Source organism: Alternaria ethzedia, assembly GCF_023757985.1.
Source record: "Alternaria ethzedia strain BMP 0044 chromosome Unknown scaffold_37, whole genome shotgun sequence".
Lineage (NCBI taxonomy): Eukaryota > Fungi > Ascomycota > Dothideomycetes > Pleosporales > Pleosporaceae > Alternaria > Alternaria ethzedia.
Window position 1 is genome coordinate 168,541 of NW_026056230.1, and position 21,492 is coordinate 190,032.

Sequence of the window (21,492 nt, forward strand, 5' to 3'; positions counted from 1 at the left end):
GGACTAAAGTTCAGAGTACGGGATTATCGATATGCATTGTTTTGTTCTTCTGGGGTTGCCCTAGATGAGGTTTCTATCTTGTTTTCACTTCCAGCATCAAGCCAACGTTGATATGTACGCAAAAATGAGCTTCAGGGGACACTTTCTGGCATCACTGATGTTCTTGTTGGAATACGAGTATATCATGTACAGCTTCATTACTCATTACACCACCTCCATATATACTCGTCCCTTCTACATCCCCCTCTCTATCTCCGTCTCTACCACCACCCTACGAAGGATAATGCTCAAACAAAAACCCCGCCGCCATCTCCGTATCCCCCTCGGTCGCATTCAACGCCGCCAACGCCTCCTGCCTGCTAAACCCCAGTACCACCAACTTCTGCACTTCCTCATCTGGCCAAGCCGCCCTCGCAGCAGGCAGGTTGCTAACCATATTGCGTATCTGGTCGGCCGTGATATTCTGGAGTCCGCTTCCACTCCCATTACCACTTCCACTACCACCACCACTACCACCACCACTAACACCACCCACCCCACCCATCGCCGCTCCACCAAAATCATAGATAGGCGTTGTATCCAAGTCAACATCCGTTCGTAGAGACAATCCTAGCGCTTTAACCCACCCCGCCTGCACAGTCTCGGTATCGAGATCGCGGGAGGTGATGTATTCGATATCATCATCACAATCCCCCGCATTAAAATACTCCCAACCCATCATCCCCCCAAACCCCTTCCCCACCTTATAATAACTCTGCCGTAACTGCTGTGCAACCACCGCCAGGCGTCCCACATCCACATATCCACCCCCATTCGCCTCATTCGTCACCACGCCCATGACAATCTTCTCTGGTTTCCAGCCCGCGGCAATGATGGTGTCGTACCACGCCGTTGTAAACGCGTCGCCCCATCCGCAGTAGAATTGCGTGTTGTACCATGCTATTTCTTTCCCCCAGACGCTGCATTCGAGCTCCGGGTAGCTGAAGCCGGATAGATGGCGGAGCGTGGGGTGTAGAGGGTTGGGCGTGGGGCCGCTGGCGAGCATGGGGCGGGGCGGGCGGAGGTGTGCGGGGATTTTGGGGTCGGGGATTAGGGCTGTGGCGACGGGCGCGAGGGTTATCAGGAATTCGGGGCCGAAGTCTGCTCGGAGGCGTGAGATTAGGCGTGTGGTGGTGGAGAGGGGGATGTCTTCTTCGATGTCGAGGTCCAGGCCTGAGAGGGAGCGGGCAGTTATTAGGGCGGCGAGGGGGGTGTAGTATGCTTCGAACTGTGGGGATTCATTAGCTTTATGGGCTTAGGGATGATGGGATGGGGTTGGTGGCATACACTCTCTTCGTCTCCGCTCAACTTCTCATAACTCCCCTTTGCTGCTCCACCCAGCATACCCAACACCTTGACCCCACTACCCTGCAACCAATTCACCTCGCCCCATAACTGATCAAACCTCTTATCATCCGGGCTATGATCATTCAGCGTAATATTCCCAGGCCCATCATTAAGGTGGATAGCCGCGACAATCACATGCGTGATGCCCGTGTTATTCGTGAGCAGTGGAAGCAACGAGTGGTAAGTGCCGTTTGAGTCGTGGAAAGTCTGGTGGTAGACGATGAGACGGGGGCCGGTGGATGGCGGAAGGAGTTTCGCATTGGGAGTCATTGCTGAGTCAGTGGAGGAAGCGTGGTGAGCAGACCTCCCGTGGAGACCTGGTACGTGGACGCGTTCCTGCAGGTCCGTAGGGCTGAGGTGGGGCAGGCGCGCTACGTCATTCAGAGGTGCCAGGGGCATCATCGCCGCTAGGGGCAGCATCGCGAGCCAGCACAGGATATTCATATTGTTGATGTAGTCGTATGTAGTATTAAGGAACGACGCACGAGTGCGAAGTTATATATTCCATCTCTCCTGGCATCAGCAGGACATGGCTGTGGTGTACTTTGGTTGTCAAGATGCGATTTTACTGACATCCATGGTTGCGATACACTGAAGCACCGTCAACCACAGTTCCACTTCGTGAAAAAACGACAGTGTGCATACTCAAGTATTGAGATCAGAACGTGCTGGAATAGACGCAGAGCAGTCGTAATACACTGAAACCAATGCTCACATTCAACACGTGATATCGATGTAGTTGTATGTAGTATTGCATGCATGTACTCAGTAGCATACCCTGACCAGAACGCCATTTGCTGTCCGATAAAGACACAGCCCCAATCCTTGTAACCAGAACAAAGCAGGAAAGCTCCTAGACACTAACGTCTCATCTTGCTCACCAATCCTGCAGACCACTCAAAGCGTAACAGTCGTAGCATCCTCCTGGGACAGGCTAGTGGTAGCCGTTGCTGTATTCGTGTCGTGTGTCACCGTTCATTCCGCCAAAGTACGGGTGGATGACCGTCTGCTTTGCTGAGATGCGGCCGGCGGGGTCGTACACAAGCAGCGCATCGAGGAGGTCCAGACCGACTTCATCGAGATTGGTGACTATGTTTGCGACGTCTGTCCGGCCCCACTTGGGGAACGAGGGCTTGAAGTCGGGGAAGGAGGTGACGCCGGGCCAGTCCTGCTCGTTGGGTGTGCCGAGGATACTAGACATGATTAGTATATGGAGATAGTATAGAGGTGTGAGTGCATACCGGAAGATCTTGAAGATCTCGTCAATCTCCGAATCACCAGGGAACAGAGGCTTGCGCGTGCACATCTCGGCGAAGATGCAGCCAACAGACCACATGTCGACACCAGTTGAGTATTGGCGACCACCAAGAAGAATCTCCGGAGCGCGGTACCATAGCGTGACGACCTATTACATGTCAGACAACCCCAAATCACATATGCAGTATCCATACCTCGTGGGTGTATGTTCGCAGCGGAACACCAAACGCACGCGCCAGACCGAAATCCGCCAACTTGAGATTGCAGTCCTTGTCGATGAGCAAGTTCTGCGGCTTCAAATCACGATGCAGCACGCGATGAGCATGGCAATACCGCACACCCTGACACAGCTGCATCATAAACTTCTTAACCATCTTATCGTCCATGCTCAGGCTCTGTCCCGCCAGCCCAGACCCCTCCGGCAGCGCCTTGCCCCGTCCGCCCTGGCTGACCGGCAACGCCTCCATGTACTTCTTCAGATCCAGATCCAGGAACTCGAAGACGAGGTAGAGCTTGTGGCCGTCGGCGTGTACGATGTTGAGGAGGCGCACAATGTTGGGGTCGTTCATCTCTTTGAGGAGTGAGATCTCGCGGATGGCCGTCGACGGGACGCCTTCATCTTCGGCTTCGAGGCGGATCTTCTTGAGGGCGACGATGCGCTGGTCTTTGGTGGTGAGGTCGCGCGCCTTGTAGACAACTCCGTAGGTTCCTGGGATTATATCAGTAGGCGCGTGGGAAGCCGTTGGGGGATAGCGTACCCTCTCCGACCTTCTCCAACTTCTGGTAGTTCTCCATGGTGGCGGGCTGGGACTGCGATTGCTTCAGACGACAAGCGGTCAAGCGTGTTTAGGTGGATCGCGGGAGATGCAGTTTCGCCGCGAGTCTGTATTAATCCCGGTTCGAGGTGAGGCTCGGGTATTGGATGCCTCTCGTGTGTACCTGTGATTAGTACGTGCGGGCAGAGAGGAAGGTGCAGCGGGGAGCAGGGGACGAGGGTGTCTGGTGTTAGGAAATTCGAGATGTAAACACCCTTGACGCATCGGGCAACGCGCACCCGTCAGCCACAAACGCGAGCTTAGTCAACAATACCTCCCACGTTTCTACAGCCCCATCATCAACATTTACCCGTGGATACGGCTCACGAATATCTGCACATACATCCTTAAATTCCCACGAATTCCTCCTGTCAAGACCCCACGCAAAATGCACCACCTAGACCCCCATGAACGCCCTCCAGACAGCATTCGCAACGTCTACAAAAAGTACCAAAAAATGAAAGCAAAAGACATAGACCTAGATGCCGACATCATCGATCTCTCCAGCGACGCAGCCGCGTCATCAAACCCCAAAGTGCGCGTAGTAAAGGAATACACCGCAGAAGACCTGACCGCCATTTTCCGTTCTTTCGCCGGTGACGGTGAAGACGGGGGGAAACTGCAAGCCATAGATCTGGCAAGATCGGTACCAGTGTATGAACACGAGGATATGCCAGGTAGGACGTCTCCCATGTTTTGAATAAATGAACTATTCCACGCTTGATATTCTGAATTTGCATCTTTTTGGTTTTCAACATCATCTCACACCCCTCATACCTCAACTCCTAACACCTCCCCCAGGCCTCCACATAACCCCCTCCCTCCTCCCCCTCCCCACCCAAATCACCCTCCTATCAACCCTCCTCCACACCTCTCTCTCCAACCCCTCCCACCTAACAAACATACACACCCACTACACGCTCTCCTACCCCACCTCCCCATCCTCTTCTTCCCCCTCATCTCCATCCCCCTCCTCATTCTTCTCCCTCCCCCCGCACTCCCCCACTCCCATCGCTACCCCCCTCTCCCCCTCCATCCACAAACCACTTTCCATCTCCCAACTCCTAAACAAAAAGCTGCGCTGGACAACCCTAGGCGGCCAATACGACTGGACCGCAAAAAGATATCCAGATACACCGCCTCCACCCTTCCCTCCCGGTATCAAAGGCCTGTTGGAATCCTTGTATCCAGAAACGAAAGCAGAAGCCGCGATCGTGAACCTGTATTCTCCAGGCGATACACTGAGTGTGCATCGCGACGTCGCTGAAATGAGTAGTACGGGACTTGTTAGTGTGAGTTTGGGGTGTGATGCGATTTTTGTGTTGGGCATGTCAAGTACGGCAAGTACATCAAGTACATCAAGCACTGTAAAGACAGAAGAGAAAGAGGAAGGAGAAGGAGGAGAAAAGACAGAGGAGAAGATCATAACGCTGAGACTGAGATCAGGGAGTGTGGTGTATATGAGTGGGGAGTCTAGGTTTGCATGGCATGGGGTTCCGGCGATAGTAGCGGGGACGTGTCCTGAGTATCTTCAAGACTGGCCTGCGTCAGCACAGAGGGGGGAAGAAGACGATGGAGAGGAAGAAGGGCAGTATGAAGCGTGGAGGGGGTGGATGGCGAATAAACGGGTGAATTTGAATGTGAGGCAGATGTTCGATTGACCATTCCACTCCACTCCACTCTACATCATGTTACAACACAAGGCAAATCGAGGATATGTACAAAAGCATTATCATGTATTAGTACTATTCAAAGCAAAAGGGGGTATGTATATATATCCGCATCCAATAATCCTCGTCTCGTCTCGTCTCACCTCACAGCCTCTCCATCAACGCACACCTACCACAGCGTCACCTTCGACCCAACATCCACATCCTCATCAGACGTACACGTAGCGATCATGAGACTTTTCCACTAGTATTTCCCCGGCTCACCCGGAACCGCACTCCCCGGTGCCGTCGTCGCACTACCCGGCACCGCACTCGCAGGCGCACTAGTACCACCGCTCACAGCATGGTCAGTCGAGTTAGTACCAGCACCCTCCAGACCCGTGGTCTGGATAGGAGCAGGCTGAGTCTTCTCCTCCGGATACATGTTCTGGGGGCTAGTATCGCCAGAAACAGGGCTGGTGGGAACGTCGTTTGTGACTTTACCCGCTGCGCCGCTGATGACCTGCCACCACTGCTCCGCAGCCTGTGGCGTGTGTGCCTTGAACGCAAATTCATGTGTCATGGAGAACGCACCGCCGATCTTCCCCTTGGACACATCCTTGCCCTTGACATTAAACTTCTGTCCATTCACCGCACCGATCATACAATCCGGAATATAGAGCGACAGTTCGGGGACTGGGTCCTTAGCAAAGTCGTCGTCTGTCTTGAACTCGTGGAGGAACTTGGAAGGGGTTACGACGTAGTAGTTTGTGTCGTAGGAGCGCATGATCTTGCCCTTCTTTTCGAGCGAACCGGAGATGAGGGGCTGCGTCGCGCGGTGGTTCTGGTTGGGGAAACTGATGTCGGAGAGGGTGCGGGCGGGGGCGGCGGGGTCGATCAGCACCGTGTTGTTGCGCTGGATGAAGCCGTTCCATTCGAAGTCTTGGGGGATGCGCTGGGAGGTGCCGACCATGTCGCCGTATGCGGCTTTGGTGTGCTCGGCTTGCGTGTTGACGACTTGCAGGAACTGGCCCATGCCGGACTGGATCGTCTGGATGATGTGGGCTTCGAACTGGGCGAATGAGTTCTGCACACTGATCAAGTCCTGGCGGTTGTTGTTCTCCTCCTGGACTTGCTTGTGCAGGCGGTGGTTGACGCCGCGCTGGAGGATGTAGGGGTCGTCGGTGGCCTTCATGTTGCCGCTGTGCGAGTCGAAGACTGCCGTGTGCTGGCCAAGGAGCTCAATCTGCTTCTGGGTGTGCAGGCGAGCCTTGTCGACAGCCTTACTGCCCTTGCCAGCTCCCTTGGTGAGCTCCTTGCTCTTGTTTTTGATCTCGGTGTGCAGGCGGTCGAAGATGGGGAGGACGGCGCCCTTGAGCTGCTTTGCGGTCTCGTAGTGTTGGTTGGAGATGCCCTGCCATGGTTAGTCTCAGACTCGGTATCTGATGTGGGAGAAGTCGTACCTGGGTGTTGGACCTGATGTTCTCGAACATGCCCGCAATACCACCGAGCGACTGATCGAAATGGTGGCCCTCCTTCAGGGGATCCTTGACCGTCTGTTCAACGTCAGTAGCTGTATCACTATCGCATTGAGTCGACCAACCTTCAAGACGCGCTCATACTCCTTGCCGTGTGCGTGGTTCGTCTTCTCGGTAGCTGTGACATAATCCTCGAGGTAGGCGACGGCGTGCTTCCAAGCTTGCAATCGCTCCGCAAAGAGCTTCGTGACCTGAAGACGTGTTAGAAGCTTTCCCTTTCATCGGTCTACAGACTACTCACCTCTGAAGTGTCCTCGCCTGGGATGGCATCGTCGTCGGCAGATCGGTTGGTGAGGCTGCGCGTGGGCATCTCACTCGTGGCAGAGGTGGGCGCAGACATATTGCAGGTGTGTCGAGATACTGAAGAAACAAGGTGCAGTCGTGGAACGTGTCTTCGCACGTGTAGGAGGTAACGTTGTTGTTGCTGTGAAGCTCGAACGACGCGGCTAGCGAGATTTGGTTGGTGAAGGCGGGGTTCGCGTGCTTCCGGAAATGAGCCCGTGTCGTATGCTGCACGAGGGAAACTTTTATAATAAAGATATCTGGTTCAGTAGGATTATTTTCCAGGGTAAAATCAGGGTCCAGGGAGGGGTTTAAGTTTGATTCAAGCTGCCGTGGGCGCATCTAGATCGACACGCACACATGCCGGAGAAGCAGGGTGCCATGAGGGTTTTGGCTGGCCCTGTGACGTCAACGCTCGCAGCTTTAGTCTAGATCCACGCGGGATCTACGCCAGGAAATGGGTTTGGAGCGCTGCTGCGCCACGATCCTAGGGGTGATCGCGGGACACACCCTGACCACATGGTTACATTCAAGGTCGTTGACGTATCGTGGCTTCATGCCATTGCGCCCGAGTGTGAGAGGGTTGTCAGGGTCTCCGCCCAACGCCATAGTACCCCCACATTAGCACCGAGGAGCGGCAGACGCTCCGAGGCCTTCAACGAGCACAACATTGCGCTAGGCTGAGATTCGGGTCAAGCAGAAAACTTCCAAGGTCGTGATACCCCTGTAGAGAGGTAGTTAAACTGGAACTCGGAGTCTGGTGTGGCTCTACGAGGGGTGCTTATTTGTCATGCCGTCAACTTTTCTGGCTGCATGTCGGTTGCCAGTGTCTGACCAGAGCGGGTAGGAGGAAGGAAAGCGCCCTCTGGACTCGTCATACTGAGACAACTCATATGCTGGAACTGTGTTCATTCAATACATAACTACACCTTACTAGATCCTGTACTCGCCAGACATGCAATGCTATCGAAAGGGGTATGCAACATCGCTAAACGCTAAAGACCGAATCCCAAGTAAACAAGCCTATTTCCCAATGCCCGCATATCGTTTCATCATCCGTAAACCACCATCTTTGAGGCCATACACCACCCGAGCCAACCTAAATCTTTGAAATTACCCAAAAAAGAAAAGCTATCACCATGTATCTTTGCCTGCATCTACGCCGGGTGAATGCCATTATACAGCTTCTCCAACTTCAGCTCATCGACATCGCTGGTCCACTCGTGCAGCCTCGGCAGAGTGACTCTCCACCCTCTGTCTTCCATCTCTTCTAGTATCGTTGTCGTCTTGCGATCTGCGTCATCTTGGTCTGTGGCGCAGATGACGAAGGTGGTCAGGTAGAACATGACGAAGGGGTATTTGGAGTTGAGGAAGTGCTGGATGTAGTATTGCCAGGCGTTTGCGGAAGAGGGGCGGTCGAATGCTGGGATATGTGTTAGTCGATGTTAGAAGAGAGCCAGAGGAAGAGACGTACGCATCGCGTTCCAGCGGTAGACATGACCTTCCCACGTCGCAAAGTTCAGACCACTCTTGCCTAGACTCTTGATTGCCGGCATGGGCCATGCGCAGTAGTGTGTCTGTATCGAACCCTTGGCCATTATCGCATTCGGATGCTTCAGCTTGTAGGCCAGCGCGAAGTCGGTGAGACAAGTCTTTGACGGCAGAGGTAGCGCTGGCGTTTGCTCGCCTTCAGCTCTCGTAGCGCTGTCCTCGTAAGGGAAGTAGAGATCAGGCGCGCCATCCGCGCCTTGTACAATAAGAGGACGAGTCTGAGGCTCTTCGTACTCAGATGCAAGGCTGATGATGCCGTAACGCTCCATGTCCTCTATTGTGCGGCGGATGAAGCGATTGTCATCTCGAGAAACATTCTGCAACGTCGTCAAGCTTTGCTTTTTGGCGATGATCACTGGGTCTGGGTCGTATGTGCGCCATCTGTTGCCTTCGTGCTGAATTTCACCAGGCGGTGGGTACCGTAGCTCGGAGGAGCATTCGATCTGGATCTCTTCCAAGTATATCTCTTGCACTGAGGACGGAATGACTTCGCGTATGACACGCTTGGCCATCTGCCGAGGTGAAGGGTCTCCGACCAACATTAGCAAGGTATCTTGTACGATATCGATCAACCGAAAGGGCAGTCCGACTTCGCGATCTATGATGATGAACTGCCAGGAGTCGACAACAATGGGATCGTACATAGATGTCTTCCTCATACGCAGCTGGTTCTTGACCTCTTCCAGGGTAAGCGTAGTCGTGAAGTCGACTGCGTCCAGCTCATCTAGGCTTGTCGCAGAACGATGGCGACTGATGAAGAGATCCGGCTCGGTCGGATGAACGGTAGCGTCTGCATGCGTACCTTCGTATACGACGAGGTACAGCGATGCAGTTCGTCTACGAAGCTCATTGAGGAAGGCTGCCGTCAAAGGATGTCCTATTGCCATCTGGCCACACAAGTAATTGCGCGACTGGCGCTGAATCCATTTCCCATCTTCTTGCTTGAGACCCGTGTTTGATCCGAAGTCCCCTTTGCTCGTTGGTATGAATCCCATGTACACACCTGTCGCGCATTCGGCCAGTATACTTTTGGGGTCATACCAATGATTGTTGTACAACTTCAGCATGAGAAGCTTGCAGATAGTTGTGTAGTCTTCAAAGTTCGAGCAGATACTAGCGAGTGTCCATGGTGTGAGTAGTGTAGGGAACCAGCGATGACTGAGACTTGTTAGTTGATGCCTGTATAGGTATAGTGTGAACTTACAGGATATCCCAACATGGCTTGGTCATCTTCAAACCTTCGGTGGTGCTCGGTATCGTGCCTCCAAGCAATTGGATGGTCTTGATGTCACCACCTGCAAGCGTTTGCGCGCATATCGCAACACGGAGGTATTGGACAGCATGTGGGCGCCACGCTTTCTCGAAAAAGTCACAGTACATCTCGAGCTGACTAGCCTGACAACCAGAGAGAAACTCGTGTATGCCTTTCGATCTTGTCGCATGCTCCAGTGTTGCAGCCTCGCTATCGTTTAATACCATGATGCGAAACCAAGCGCGAATGATTTCCGTGCCGGTGTCCGGACCTGTCTTATCATTGGTGCCAGGTGAATCGGGAAAGCTTTGCGAGTCGTCCAAGTCGGGAACAATGGTGTACAGCCGACGTATGCTGTCGGCGCAAAGGTCCAGATAAAAGTGTTTCAACACAAGTATGGTGCCATCGTCGGGTAGACCGTTCAGCGAGTTCATTGGTATCCTGGGGTCCAGAGGCGACCGAAGAATCATAATCTTCTCCCCTTTGTTGCGATGATTTGGATGAGGCGATGTAGTATGGATCCCAGGTGTCTCTGGAGTCGGGCCGCGGTTGAGGTTCGACACTACGTTACAAACATGTCAGTTTACGCCCAACATAGGAAGCATGATGGAGAAACTTACTCAGTAGTGCATCAGCGAGAGCCCTGACGTCGTTCTCCATCTTGTGAATCCACTTGATGTAATCTTGGATGTCTCCGCCGCGAGGGTAGAAGCGATCCTGGATCTGCCGCCTGAGATCAACCGACTGGCGCAACTTCAAAATCTTCTGCTTCGCGGCATCCAATCCAGTAACCATCATCTTTTCAGCATCCTTATGGACCCGACTCCATCGCAATGTCATCTGCATCCACTCGTCGTGGTGCCTGTAGCACCAAATGTCGTCCGCGCTCGACGGGAGCGCGACCCAGCACGCTCGCCCATCCGACTCGACCGCTTCGCAAACATCACCAGTCGTTGTAGGCGAATCCGGAACGTCGCTCAAACGAAGTAACCGTCGTGTGTTGCCCCGAAAGGTTGTGGGTCGCCGTTCCTGAGAGCTGCTAATGCGCAGCTGGACGCTCATAGCTGGCGATCGAGTGGGGTTGGCTTCGGCGACACTCTGGCAAAGTCTCGCCGGCATCTACTTCAGCGCAAACAACGAGCAAGAAAGAACAACAACGAAAAGTGAGCGAAGGACCGAATGCAATAGTTAGGGGAAGCGGCGTATCATATCAGCCTCTCGTGACCAAGCCCGAAGCATGAGTTGTCCGTCTGGTCGGTGTGTGTGCCCCGCGGGGTCTGCGCCCGTTTACAGGCCATGTCTCGTCAAATACGGCACGGCAACCGTGAAGTCAGCGTACAGCCATGCCGTTTCAATTGGCGCAAAACAAGGGCCTCATTGGCCCCTTCGTAAGGCACGATAAGGCACAGACCGCCATGTATTGTTGCTACTACGTGCAGATAACGTGGCGTCAAGTGGGAGGAAGCTGGGTCTGAAGCGCGGCTGTCTACCAATGTCGGCAAGAGTCCTAGGTAGGAACACACAACTGGGCTAAACCCGGGACTCTGATTGAACGAACCAATGAAGCTTTCGCGCAGCGGATATTGCCCAATCGATGTATGCGATGAGCCGCTCTTGACCCCGTGGGCCGCCAGGTTATAATCTCCCCGCCCCCTTCGCTAGGTGCTGGGGTAAAACGGCTCGATGTTGAACATGTTCGATTCAAGATCTTATCTGGTGCTCAGGTATGAGTGTATGAATGACTGCTATTCCATACGTCTTCGAAAATGCCTTGCCTGTTGCATGTGCCGTGCCGTATGCAGTGGTGTGTCTATTGTTGGAGTTCTCCAGGGTGCAGAACCACATGATGTTTACCGAACCGAGGACGTGACATCCTTGCAACATAGTCGTGATCCCGCACCCATGCGGAAGCCACAAATGCATTCCTCTTCGGGTGCATTTTGAGCAATCTGAAACACTTGAATATGGGGTACCGAGCCTCTCATCGCGGCTCTGCGCGTGCAAGCAGCTTTCTAGGCACTCCAACACACAACCCTCTATCCATCGTGATGGCTCAGATTGGTGGGTTGGACTAAGCCCCTGGGCGCTTATGCGGGCGCGTATGCAATGTGAAGGAATGGGGAACGAATGAACCGGCTGTGGACTCAAGTGTCACGCTCAGCCAACCGAGCGGACCGGATAATCGACCCGCCGCTTTCGGGGCCATGAGATGTCTCGCGAACCAGTCGCGGTGACAAGCTGTGGAAATCAGCCCTCTTTGCTGTGCCTCAGTGAGCCTACTGTTAGCTTCTTCGTGTTCAGGTTTGTCCTGCAGTACGAGCCGCAGATATCGTCACTCCGGGCTACAGCAACCACGTGGCCAACCATGGTATGGGTAACGCTACTGATCATGACATTGACGATGAATCGTCTGTGCAACAAAAAAAGCAAGGAGAGCGTGGCACCCTGCAGTATGGGGAAGACATGCAGTTGGGACCGAACAAGTTGTGCGAGGCTCAGACAATGACTGCAAGCGCGCGCGTTCAGCAGGTCGTTGGTAGTCACTCGTTGGACGTCTCTTGAGGCCTGTGAGGCTGGTTACGATGCAGGAGGTTGGCGCCTCCAACAATGGAGGAGGTTGGATCCTTTGGGGCCGCCCAATCCTCTTTGGTTATCGCGTTTCGAAACAAAATGGCAATCGGCGGTCAACAGAGCAAAAGGGTTGTGATGTTGGTGTCATGTTGTGGTTGGGATGAAGAACCGTCCCGGGCAGGTGTCAACGAACGTTGATGACGTCGGACCGACCCATACTGCGACCCTTGAATATCCGCTCGTCTACGTTAGACCTCCGGTCGGCCTCAGCGCCGCAGACGCGTTGGAGGCTCCTTAGAGCAAAAATAGTGAATAGGATCTATCTCCGATCTAAGTTGGAGGCGGCAATTGCTTACCCCACATTTCGGAATACCGAATGTGGCTAAATTCAGCTGTCATCCGAGGTCGAGCTGCGTCGCAATGTGGGCAGCATAGCACTGGAGAACGGCCCTATCTCCCCACACACTGCTCGGTGCCGAATTGGGCTATACATATAGGAATTGGCCTCCAGAGCATCATACAATACCAGCAAACATATCTGTGTTGCTAATCCCATTGACGTGCTACCAATAGGTCGAATTGGCACGCGCCTCCCCGCATTTCTCCACACAACCGAACAACGCGACAACAAGAACCGTTGCTCACGATGGTGATCTCAACAGCAATTCGCATTGCGCCATCTCGCGCGGCTCGCGCACTCAACCTCCTTCGAACCGTACAATACACACATCCTCCATCATGTCCCTGCCATTCGAACCCCAACTACCACCAATCGCCGTCTACTGTTCAGCAAGCACGACGACATCTCGCAACACCCCTCGATCACTCCCAACAAAAGGAATATGCGTTTGAGATGGCGGCATCAAGCATAAGATTTGGGCCGGGATGTACAAAGGAAGTTGGCATGGACTTCAAGAACATGGGCAGTAAGCGCGTCATGGTCGTCACAGACCCCAACGTGAGGAAACTAGACGCGATGAAGCAGGTCATTGAAGGTCTGGAGAGAGAAGGTGTGACATACGAAATCTTTGACAAGGTCAGAGTAGAGCCAAAGGACCACAGCATATTGGAAGCCATCAACTTCGCGAAGCCATGGAAACCAGATGCGTACCTAGCTGTTGGTGGCGGCAGTGTCATCGACACAGCCAAGCTGATGAACTTGTACACAACCTTCCCCGACGCAGAGTTCCTAGACTTCGTCAACGCGCCTTTGGGCAAAGGAATGCCCATTCCGTCAAAGCTCTTCCCGCTCATCGCTGTACCAACAACTGCGGGAACTGGCTCTGAAACGACTGGAACTGCTATCTTCGACCTGGTTTCCAAGAGAGCGAAGACTGGTATCGCGCATCGCAACCTGAAGCCCACTTTGGGCATAGTCGACCCGCTGAACACACGCACTATGCCCTCTGCTGTCCACGCATCTTCAGGTCTCGACGTACTGTGCCACTCTCTCGAATCGTGGACCGCAATCCCATACTACGAGCGCACTCCACGACCGACCAACCCCCTCAACCGACCAGCCTACCAGGGTGCAAACCCCATCTCCGACATCTTCTCTCTCAAGGCCTTGAAAGACACAGTCAAGTACCTGCCCCGTGCGGTGAAAGACCCCGATGACCACGAGGCCCAGTCGCAGATGTTGCTAGCCGCGACACTCGCTGGTGTAGGCTTCGGTAACGCAGGTGTACATCTCTGCCACGGCATGTCGTACCCCATCTCAGGCCAGAACCCTGGATACAAGCACTCAGGCTACGACGTCGACCACACCATCATCCCCCACGGTGTCAGTGTCGCAGTAACCGCGCCTGCAGTCTTCAAGTTCACCGGTGCATCAAACCCGGAGCGACATTTGGCGGCGGCAGAAGCATTTGGTGTCGATATCTCGAATGTCAAAGCAGAGAGCGCGGGAGAAGTACTTAGTGAGGCGCTCGCGGAGTTCTTGGTCAAGCTTGGTGACCAGCCACGTGGGTTGAAGGCGCTTGGGTTCGGGAAGGAGCATTTGGATCAGCTGGTTGAGGGTACCATTCCGCAAGCGAGAGTGCTGATGCTGGCGCCTAGTTTGGAGATGCAAAATATTGATGCTGAGAGGGAGCAGTTGCGGGGTTTGTTTGAGGATGCGATGGAGTATTGATCAAATACCGGTGGACATCTAGGTACGCAGCTTGCTTTGTAAGATTCGCAACTTACCATACATGAAACATTTATTCGAGATCGCATGCGCCAAATTGCTTGAGTTGCATAGTACTCTTTTCCACATCGCCAGACATCCATGATCAAATTCCGGGTCTGGCAGGTCTTGCCGTCGCTCTTGGAGTCGCGACGATGCTCACCCGAGCGCGTCTTTCCATATCTGAGTCGCATAAGCTGCGGAAGGTGTAAGTGGCGAGCCGACTCTGAGCCGTTGCGATACCATGGGATGGAGGTGGTGAAATCAGATCAAGGGTACAAGACGACGCCGTGAATGGTAATACCGGAACCCCAACTCGACTATGCGAACGAATTTGGCTGCCCCATTCTTGCTACTTAAGCTCGCAGTCTCGCCCGATATATTTGTTCATTAAAATTATACCTGCAGACATCTCCTGTCCTGGAAATAGCAAGAAGTATTAGCTATACTACGTTGCGAGATGGCACTACAGTAAGCCACCATTCCAGTCCAATAGATCCCAACAGCTAACGAACGACAAGGCGTCGATCAGGGACGCCGGTGATTCCCGATTATGACGATGTCGGTCCTGCTACGCGCGGTTATTATCTCAGTATCGCCGAGTAAGTGGTAGCGTTTCGTTGTGATCTGGCAATATTAACATCGAGTAGCGCATCAAGACAGCTCCAGATCTTACTGAAACAGTTGAGATCTCTCCATCGATTTACCCACAAGCACAATTGGACAGTACTAAACTATGCGAAAAAGGAGGAATTGGCCGCCTATCACGCGGCTGCTTGCAGCATTATGAACGCGATCCGTCGACTCAGAGCCGATGTTGACGAGCAGATCGTAAAGCATGAAGCTGCCCCGTGCAATCAGATATTGCAGAAAGTGAAACCCCTTCCGCAGGAGCTCCGCGATATGATATATGGCTTCATTTTCCAGGACTCAGCTGCTCGTCTATTGGCGGAGGAGGACGAAAAGTTCGAGTGCTACGTTGATGCCTGCCTCGAATCGGGAAATACAAGGCGCATCCCTTACCGCTATCTTCTAGAGCCCGATTACTTCGTTGATGACGCTGTCATCAGGGAAAATTTGGCTAGAGGGTGGTTTGAAACTACAAAATTTGGGATTATGGATCCCTCCATCATGAATTCTTTTCTCCTTCAGTTTCCGTGGAGTACTGGACTACAGCCACTCAGCTTACTACACCACGTCACCTTGGTGATATTTCTTGAAACCGATACTGTCGACCACACCGGCTACCTGGAGCGATTCAAGTCACTGCTCCTCCTCGACAAAGCGCATACAAAAATCACGATCTGCGTAAACGACCTCATTTACTACCCAAACTTCAGAGACGCAAAAGTTTTGCCATTGAGAGCGTATGCGCAGAGTGCAGCCTACCTCTTCCCAGACTTGGTTGAACTGAGAAGGAAGGGATACAAGGTGACAGTGCGTTCTGAAAGGGGCCTGGAATTTCTAGTTGAGCCTGAAGAAACTACTGTGGAAGGGTGGACGAAGAAGTTTGAAGCAGCTGTTGAAGAGGCTCGCATAAAGTTCTGGAAAGAAGAGTACAGTGGACATTATCCGGACTGGGACGACATGCAGGACAAGATGGAAGATGCGTCACAGAAGTATATCTCGGATAGCTCACAGCACTACTTTTCAGGTGATCTGCAAGATGATGATTCGGATGAATCACGCGAGGATGAGTCAGACGGGTCACAAGAGGATGATATGGACGAATCAGAAGGATAAGATTTGGAACAGCCGCGAGCAACGTAGTTCTTGTATTGCACGACTCGCTCAAAAAGAAACGGCACTAACTGGAAAATTGTTGATTAAATGCGTCACATGCTGGTGCTATGGGCCATCGAACGCCAGCACGTATCGAATGTAAGCCTTGACTCTAGTGTATCGCAACCATGGTTCTCAATGAAATCTCATCTTAACAACCAAAGTATAACACGGTCACATCGGACGCTAAGCCGAAAGAGCTTGGATGCGTCACCTTTGCGACTTAACTTCGTACTTCCCCAATATTTTTGTGTACCGAGCTTTGAACACACAGGTTTCCTCGTTCACAGAATCAACAATACATCTTGGAGATTGACTATACTGCTTGACACGAGATGGCGCAACAGTGAGTAGCAATGACAGTCCTCCAAATTTTGGTAGCTAACGAGCGAAAAGAGCCCAGATGGAACCTTCAAATCTCTGGGACCCCATGTATGATGAAGATTCCGAGGATGAGATGAACACTTACCTTAAAGAGTATGTAATACGCTTCCTTTACGATCGAGATAGTTATTGACATCGACCAGAGCATCGTTCCGATTGGAAAACGCCAAAAGGCTTTCATACGCTGTCCGGCTATTGGAAAACGACGCAGACGTGCCTGCGCTCTTGACCACTGAACAGCAAACAGTCCTTGGAAAGACAGACGGCGTCGCGAATACCATCATCAAGCAAACCAAATGCGAGGTAGACACTTGCATCAGGTCTCGCGAAGCGCCGCGCTGCCGTGCGTTGCTCGAGGAAGTACGCAAGCGATTCTGTCAAGAACTTCGCGACGCGATATACGGGTTCCTCTTCCAAGGCCAACGAGTGGAATTAGACGAAGACCATGAAGTCAGCGGACACGAAAGTATTAAGGGTATTAGCAAAGCTAACCTAAAGTGCCGGTCTGACACCTGGCTACTGACTCCCGGCTACTTCACTCAGGACGACCCAATTAGGCTCGAACTGGTTAAAGCGTGGTACCGGAATGCGACCTTCCTTGTCATCGATCCCAAATTCATTTGCAGATCTCTTAGAAGATTGCGATGGTCCACCAATCTGAACCCGCCCCGATTCATCAAGAGATTTGAGATCAAGGTACGGATCGGTGGCGAAACGTTTGAGCAGGAAGAGTTTGCGGAGAGGCTCGAGTTGCTCAGGCATTTCCACAGGACGTGCCCGATTGTTACGATCATATTGGAGAATCTCATTGAAAATATGTATGACGGTCATGATGCGCAGGCATGCGCTCAACACGCCGCATACATGTTTCCAGCGTTGCTGTCACTGCATCGTTTGCGGTTCAAACTCATAGTTCGATCTGAGTTGAACTTGAAGTTCGTGGTGGTACCCGAGGAGACTACTGTGGAAGAATGGACCAAGAAGTTCCATGAGGCGATCAATGCGTCGGAGGGGATAGTCGGGACATGATAATGAAAGCTGTGCGCACGTGTCACCGCTAGGCATCACGAGCGTGTTCCGCTTATACCTCTTCACGTATAGCAGACCCGCAGTACCACTTAACACCTGCACTCTTTATCACTTCTTCAATTTCACACTCAAGTTGAGAGCAAAACATCATGTCAGTGAGCATCGACAGCAGCGTCACAGGAGTAACGCCAACTCAAGATGAAGATCGGGAGTATCTTCAAACGTACGCGCCATTTTGTTGAGAAAGAACAATAGCTGACCTCCAACAGCGAGTTAAAGAAGCTGAAAGTCCTTAAGAAGACGATAGACGCGAGCGTCGGAGAATTGAACGCCGAGAATCATATCTTCTGTCTACGCAACAGTTGTCCAGTCAAGGAGCCTTCTCACGAAACCGGTCGATACCAACGGATGTTCAGACTCCAGGAAGAAGCCCGGGATATTGCTAGTGAGATCAACCACCGTATGACGCGGTATGCAGCGGCGCAGTGTCTCCCTATCTGCACTATGGTCTGCGACAAACTACCCCGCGAGCTTCGCGACATGATATACCAATACATCATTGGGGAGTCGATCGTGAGGATTGATAAGGAGGTACTGAAATCTTTCCTCTTTTGTTCCGAAATCGGTGTCACGCCCATGGTCCCCGCAGGGTTCCCAAACCGCACCAATATTGCCTACGAGCACCTCTGGGATCATGACTACTCCGGCAAGCTCTTCTACTCCGAGCTTATCGAGGCCTGGTACCGCACTACAACATTCTCCTTCGTCGAATGTCGTCTCATCCCGGACTTCCTCAACGATCCGCGCTTCGGCTACGGCGTACTACCGCGTGAGTGGGTGCGCAATATCAAGATCATCAGGATTACGACAACGGAGAGCGTCCTCTCTATATACAGGGGAGAAGAGAAAGCATTTAACATCAAGACCGGCGATCTCCATAATCTCAAAGACATGCCCAAGCTAACGGGCGTTATATTCGACTTTGATGCAGCTTTTACGTCACTTCCTACGTATCACGACAACTACAGGCGATTTGTATTGACGGATCTGAAGGAAATGTTTCCGAAGATTCAAGATCTACTAGATAGGGAGTGTAGGGTATCGGTAATGTTCTCCAGTATGGGGCCGCTTGAAATGCGAAGGGATGAGCTTACTTCTCAAATATGGGAGGATAAGCTGGAGGCTATCAGGCCTGATTAGACGAAGTACACAACACCCACAAGGGCAGCCGGACGGCTACATCTACCAAATGTTATTCCCTTGTACTGTATTATGTTATTGTCGTCTCCTGGCTGAAATCGAACGAACCTGAAGATCCCCTTCACTTGATCTTTCCCTGCGCGCGTCGTCGTCGGCGCGTCCCCGCGTTGCCCGGTCACTCACCTTCACCACCACGCCAGTGACCGCAAATTCACGCTCCTTCCGCAAACAGAACGCCCACACCCTTCCAGACTTTTCCAATGCGCGTCATCGCCACCCATTACTCAGCCCCGGCGCCGGATCAATCCCCCGCCGCGCGCCCACACTGGCTATATAATCTCGCCTGCCCCCTCCCTCCCACCTTGTTTCTTTTCCTTACCTTGAACTCAAAACTGCAATCGTCGCTCTTGTTCGCATAGACGACCCAATTGCGGTTTTACTCCTCGCTTTCTCGCGCTGACGTGAGAGAGTGAGGTGGTTCAAGGTCATACCGCTACGGCGGTCGCTTGGCCTTAGGGACAAGCTTTGCGACCTTACGGGGTTCAATGGACACACTTTCATCGGAACCCATACCTACACATCCTTATGGGTGTCGCTTATCCACGGAGAAGCTGTTTTGAATCTCTCAGCTCATACTATCGCACACTCGGGGCGTACGCAAAAGCTGCTACGGCAGTGCTACGCCGGTGTGCGTGGTTTGACTGAGACAAGAATCTACGGATCCCTTGGCTGACAATTCCACACACTTGGGAGCGTCGGCGGTTCATCTGTTTGGGCTACTGACGGCTACGTCAGTCGCGAGAAGCTGCGAGAAGGCGTCTTCTCGCAGGGGATTGTTGATCCATTGCTGAGGGTGGGAGGGAGAGGGAGAAGCTTTCATGACCATCCAGCTCATTCTTTCGCACACTCGGAGGAATGAGCAAGGTTGGCATGATTGACAAGACACCGATTCACGCATCTTGGCTGATCTGTCCCACCTACTTGGGAACGGTAGCCAGTCGTGATGACATGTACTTGAGGGAAGATGGGGTGGATGGGAGGGGGTTTTGATATGGATGGAGATGGATGGAGGGTTGGAGAAGCGGAGAAGCGGAGGAAGTTGTGGTGTCGGTGTAGATAGTAGATAGAGTAGAAGAATGTCCATTCTTCTACACAACGCTCTTCTGTCGTGAGTGCTCACCAAAAACCCCCAACTTGAACTGAACTTGTTCGCTGGATGTTTCTTCGCGCAGTACTTGGATTGCTACAAGATATCGCCCACTTCGTGTCGTACGATCAGAAGACGAAGTAGGCGGCTCACACATGGTCTCGCGAAAAGTTCCAAGAGGATTGTGTTTGCGACATGCGTTCTAACGAGAGGAAGGGTTTTGAGTTGCAAGTAAGAAGAGAATACGCGCAGAGAACTTGAATCACGTACGAACACAGTATAAAACCTTTGACGAATCCCAATACAAGGGGACATAACATAGCGTCATCTGATGGATGTTGTCGCTTCTAACAAGCATCACCACTTCATCGCCCGATCTAGTGACGCGAGATTCGTTCTCTTGATATTCTCCAAACTCTACGCTGTGGGAGCAAAGTCATGAAAGCATGTAGTATTAGATAGCCTTCCTATACTTGTCAGTGCTCGTAGTCGGCGCACGATGTAGACAGTACTATACATGCCACATCATGAATCAGACCCAGCGACGACCATATCGACCCGCTTCCTTCTTCCCACTGCTTTCGTACAGCAGTCATACATTCTCTAGTGTTCTATCATTTCTCCGCTGCTGCTTAACATCTTCCTCTCGCTTCGCGTTCTTGGCATCCACCCAAGCCTAAAAAAACATCAAAATCACAATATTATCACCCTTAACCGCCAAAAAGGTTCTCGACACATCCAAGGCGAATGTGTGAACTGTAAGCCCGACGTGGGGGTCGAACCCACAACCTTGAGATGAACCAATCGAGTCTATTTAGGACGTGAAAGCTAAGAGTCTCACGCTCTACCGATTGAGCTAGCCGGGCTGATATATTGGCTTCGGGAAAATTAAGGTGTACTCATTTACTGTTGTGAGGGCTGGATTGAAGCATCAGGGCTCAAGAAGCTTGTAGCATCTGGTGTGAGGTGTTCAAGTTGGGCATGGTAAAGGTAGGGTAGAGTTTTTTTCTTTCGGCCGATATACGGCTACACTTGAGGAAGGTATTCCAGCATAGAGCGACCACTATGTTGATATGCGAACCACATGGCATGTACACATGGCAATGCTACAAGTGAATAATACGCGCGAACAGAACGCAGAAGTAGTAATACCTACACCCCACTACACACCTTCCACACCCAGCCTCAGGCACAGATACATCATCCATCACAACACATGCCACCTTCGCTATCGCAGTCTTACCCCTGCGTGTAACAAAAACGCACATGCTCACCGTCAAAAAATACAATACCTCAACAGTTCACAGCTGGCCGTCAGCACTACACCCAAACCCTACACACCACCCAAGCGAACACACTTGAGTGCTCAATCCGCGACACCAACAGGACCCACATCGGCGGTCATGCACGTACCCGCAGAGCCTCAGCACCTTCCTCCGACCCCCGATACCAGCCGCCTCCATATCCAATATCCAGTAGTGT

General features: G+C 52.3%; 8 protein-coding genes and 1 non-coding gene across 9 annotated transcripts; 4 read left to right on the forward strand and 5 right to left on the reverse strand.

Moving 5' to 3' along the window:
- Positions 1–271: 271 nt before the first annotated feature.
- J4E87_009641 (uncharacterized protein) lies at positions 272–1,656 on the reverse strand (the record flags this gene model as incomplete). Its single annotated transcript, XM_049381216.1, has 2 exons — positions 272–1,267; positions 1,327–1,656. The coding sequence occupies 2 exons, from the start codon at positions 1,654–1,656 to the stop codon at positions 272–274; spliced, it is 1,326 nt and encodes a 441-aa protein (XP_049229066.1).
- A 664-nt stretch (positions 1,657–2,320) lies between these two features.
- Positions 2,321–3,438, reverse strand: J4E87_009642 (uncharacterized protein; the record flags this gene model as incomplete). Its single annotated transcript, XM_049381217.1, has 4 exons — positions 2,321–2,579; positions 2,628–2,791; positions 2,838–3,352; positions 3,402–3,438. The coding sequence occupies 4 exons, from the start codon at positions 3,436–3,438 to the stop codon at positions 2,321–2,323; spliced, it is 975 nt and encodes a 324-aa protein (XP_049229067.1).
- A 1,934-nt stretch (positions 3,439–5,372) lies between these two features.
- Positions 5,373–6,985, reverse strand: J4E87_009643 (uncharacterized protein; the record flags this gene model as incomplete). Its single annotated transcript, XM_049381218.1, has 4 exons — positions 5,373–6,521; positions 6,571–6,663; positions 6,711–6,836; positions 6,887–6,985. The coding sequence occupies 4 exons, from the start codon at positions 6,983–6,985 to the stop codon at positions 5,373–5,375; spliced, it is 1,467 nt and encodes a 488-aa protein (XP_049229068.1).
- Positions 6,986–8,084: 1,099 nt separating this feature from the next.
- J4E87_009644 (uncharacterized protein) lies at positions 8,085–10,792 on the reverse strand (the record flags this gene model as incomplete). Its single annotated transcript, XM_049381219.1, has 4 exons — positions 8,085–8,350; positions 8,402–9,636; positions 9,683–10,292; positions 10,351–10,792. 4 exons carry the CDS (start codon positions 10,790–10,792, stop codon positions 8,085–8,087), a joined length of 2,553 nt encoding a protein of 850 aa, XP_049229069.1.
- A 2,155-nt stretch (positions 10,793–12,947) lies between these two features.
- J4E87_009645 (uncharacterized protein) lies at positions 12,948–14,432 on the forward strand (the record flags this gene model as incomplete). The annotated part of the gene is made up of 1 exon (XM_049381220.1): positions 12,948–14,432. The coding sequence occupies one exon, from the start codon at positions 12,948–12,950 to the stop codon at positions 14,430–14,432; it is 1,485 nt and encodes a 494-aa protein (XP_049229070.1).
- Positions 14,433–15,254: 822 nt separating this feature from the next.
- J4E87_009646 (uncharacterized protein) lies at positions 15,255–16,211 on the forward strand (the record flags this gene model as incomplete). Its single annotated transcript, XM_049381221.1, has 2 exons — positions 15,255–15,556; positions 15,653–16,211. The coding sequence occupies 2 exons, from the start codon at positions 15,255–15,257 to the stop codon at positions 16,209–16,211; spliced, it is 861 nt and encodes a 286-aa protein (XP_049229071.1).
- Positions 16,212–16,653: 442 nt separating this feature from the next.
- J4E87_009647 (uncharacterized protein) lies at positions 16,654–17,663 on the forward strand (the record flags this gene model as incomplete). The annotated part of the gene is made up of 2 exons (XM_049381222.1): positions 16,654–16,727; positions 16,778–17,663. 2 exons carry the CDS (start codon positions 16,654–16,656, stop codon positions 17,661–17,663), a joined length of 960 nt encoding a protein of 319 aa, XP_049229072.1.
- Positions 17,664–17,812: 149 nt separating this feature from the next.
- On the forward strand, positions 17,813–18,863 carry J4E87_009648 (uncharacterized protein; the record flags this gene model as incomplete). The annotated part of the gene is made up of 2 exons (XM_049381223.1): positions 17,813–17,886; positions 17,933–18,863. The coding sequence occupies 2 exons, from the start codon at positions 17,813–17,815 to the stop codon at positions 18,861–18,863; spliced, it is 1,005 nt and encodes a 334-aa protein (XP_049229073.1).
- A 1,908-nt stretch (positions 18,864–20,771) lies between these two features.
- Positions 20,772–20,876, reverse strand: J4E87_009649. The gene has a single exon. It is a non-coding gene; the product is annotated as a tRNA-Lys (tRNA).
- Positions 20,877–21,492: the final 616 nt, after the last annotated feature.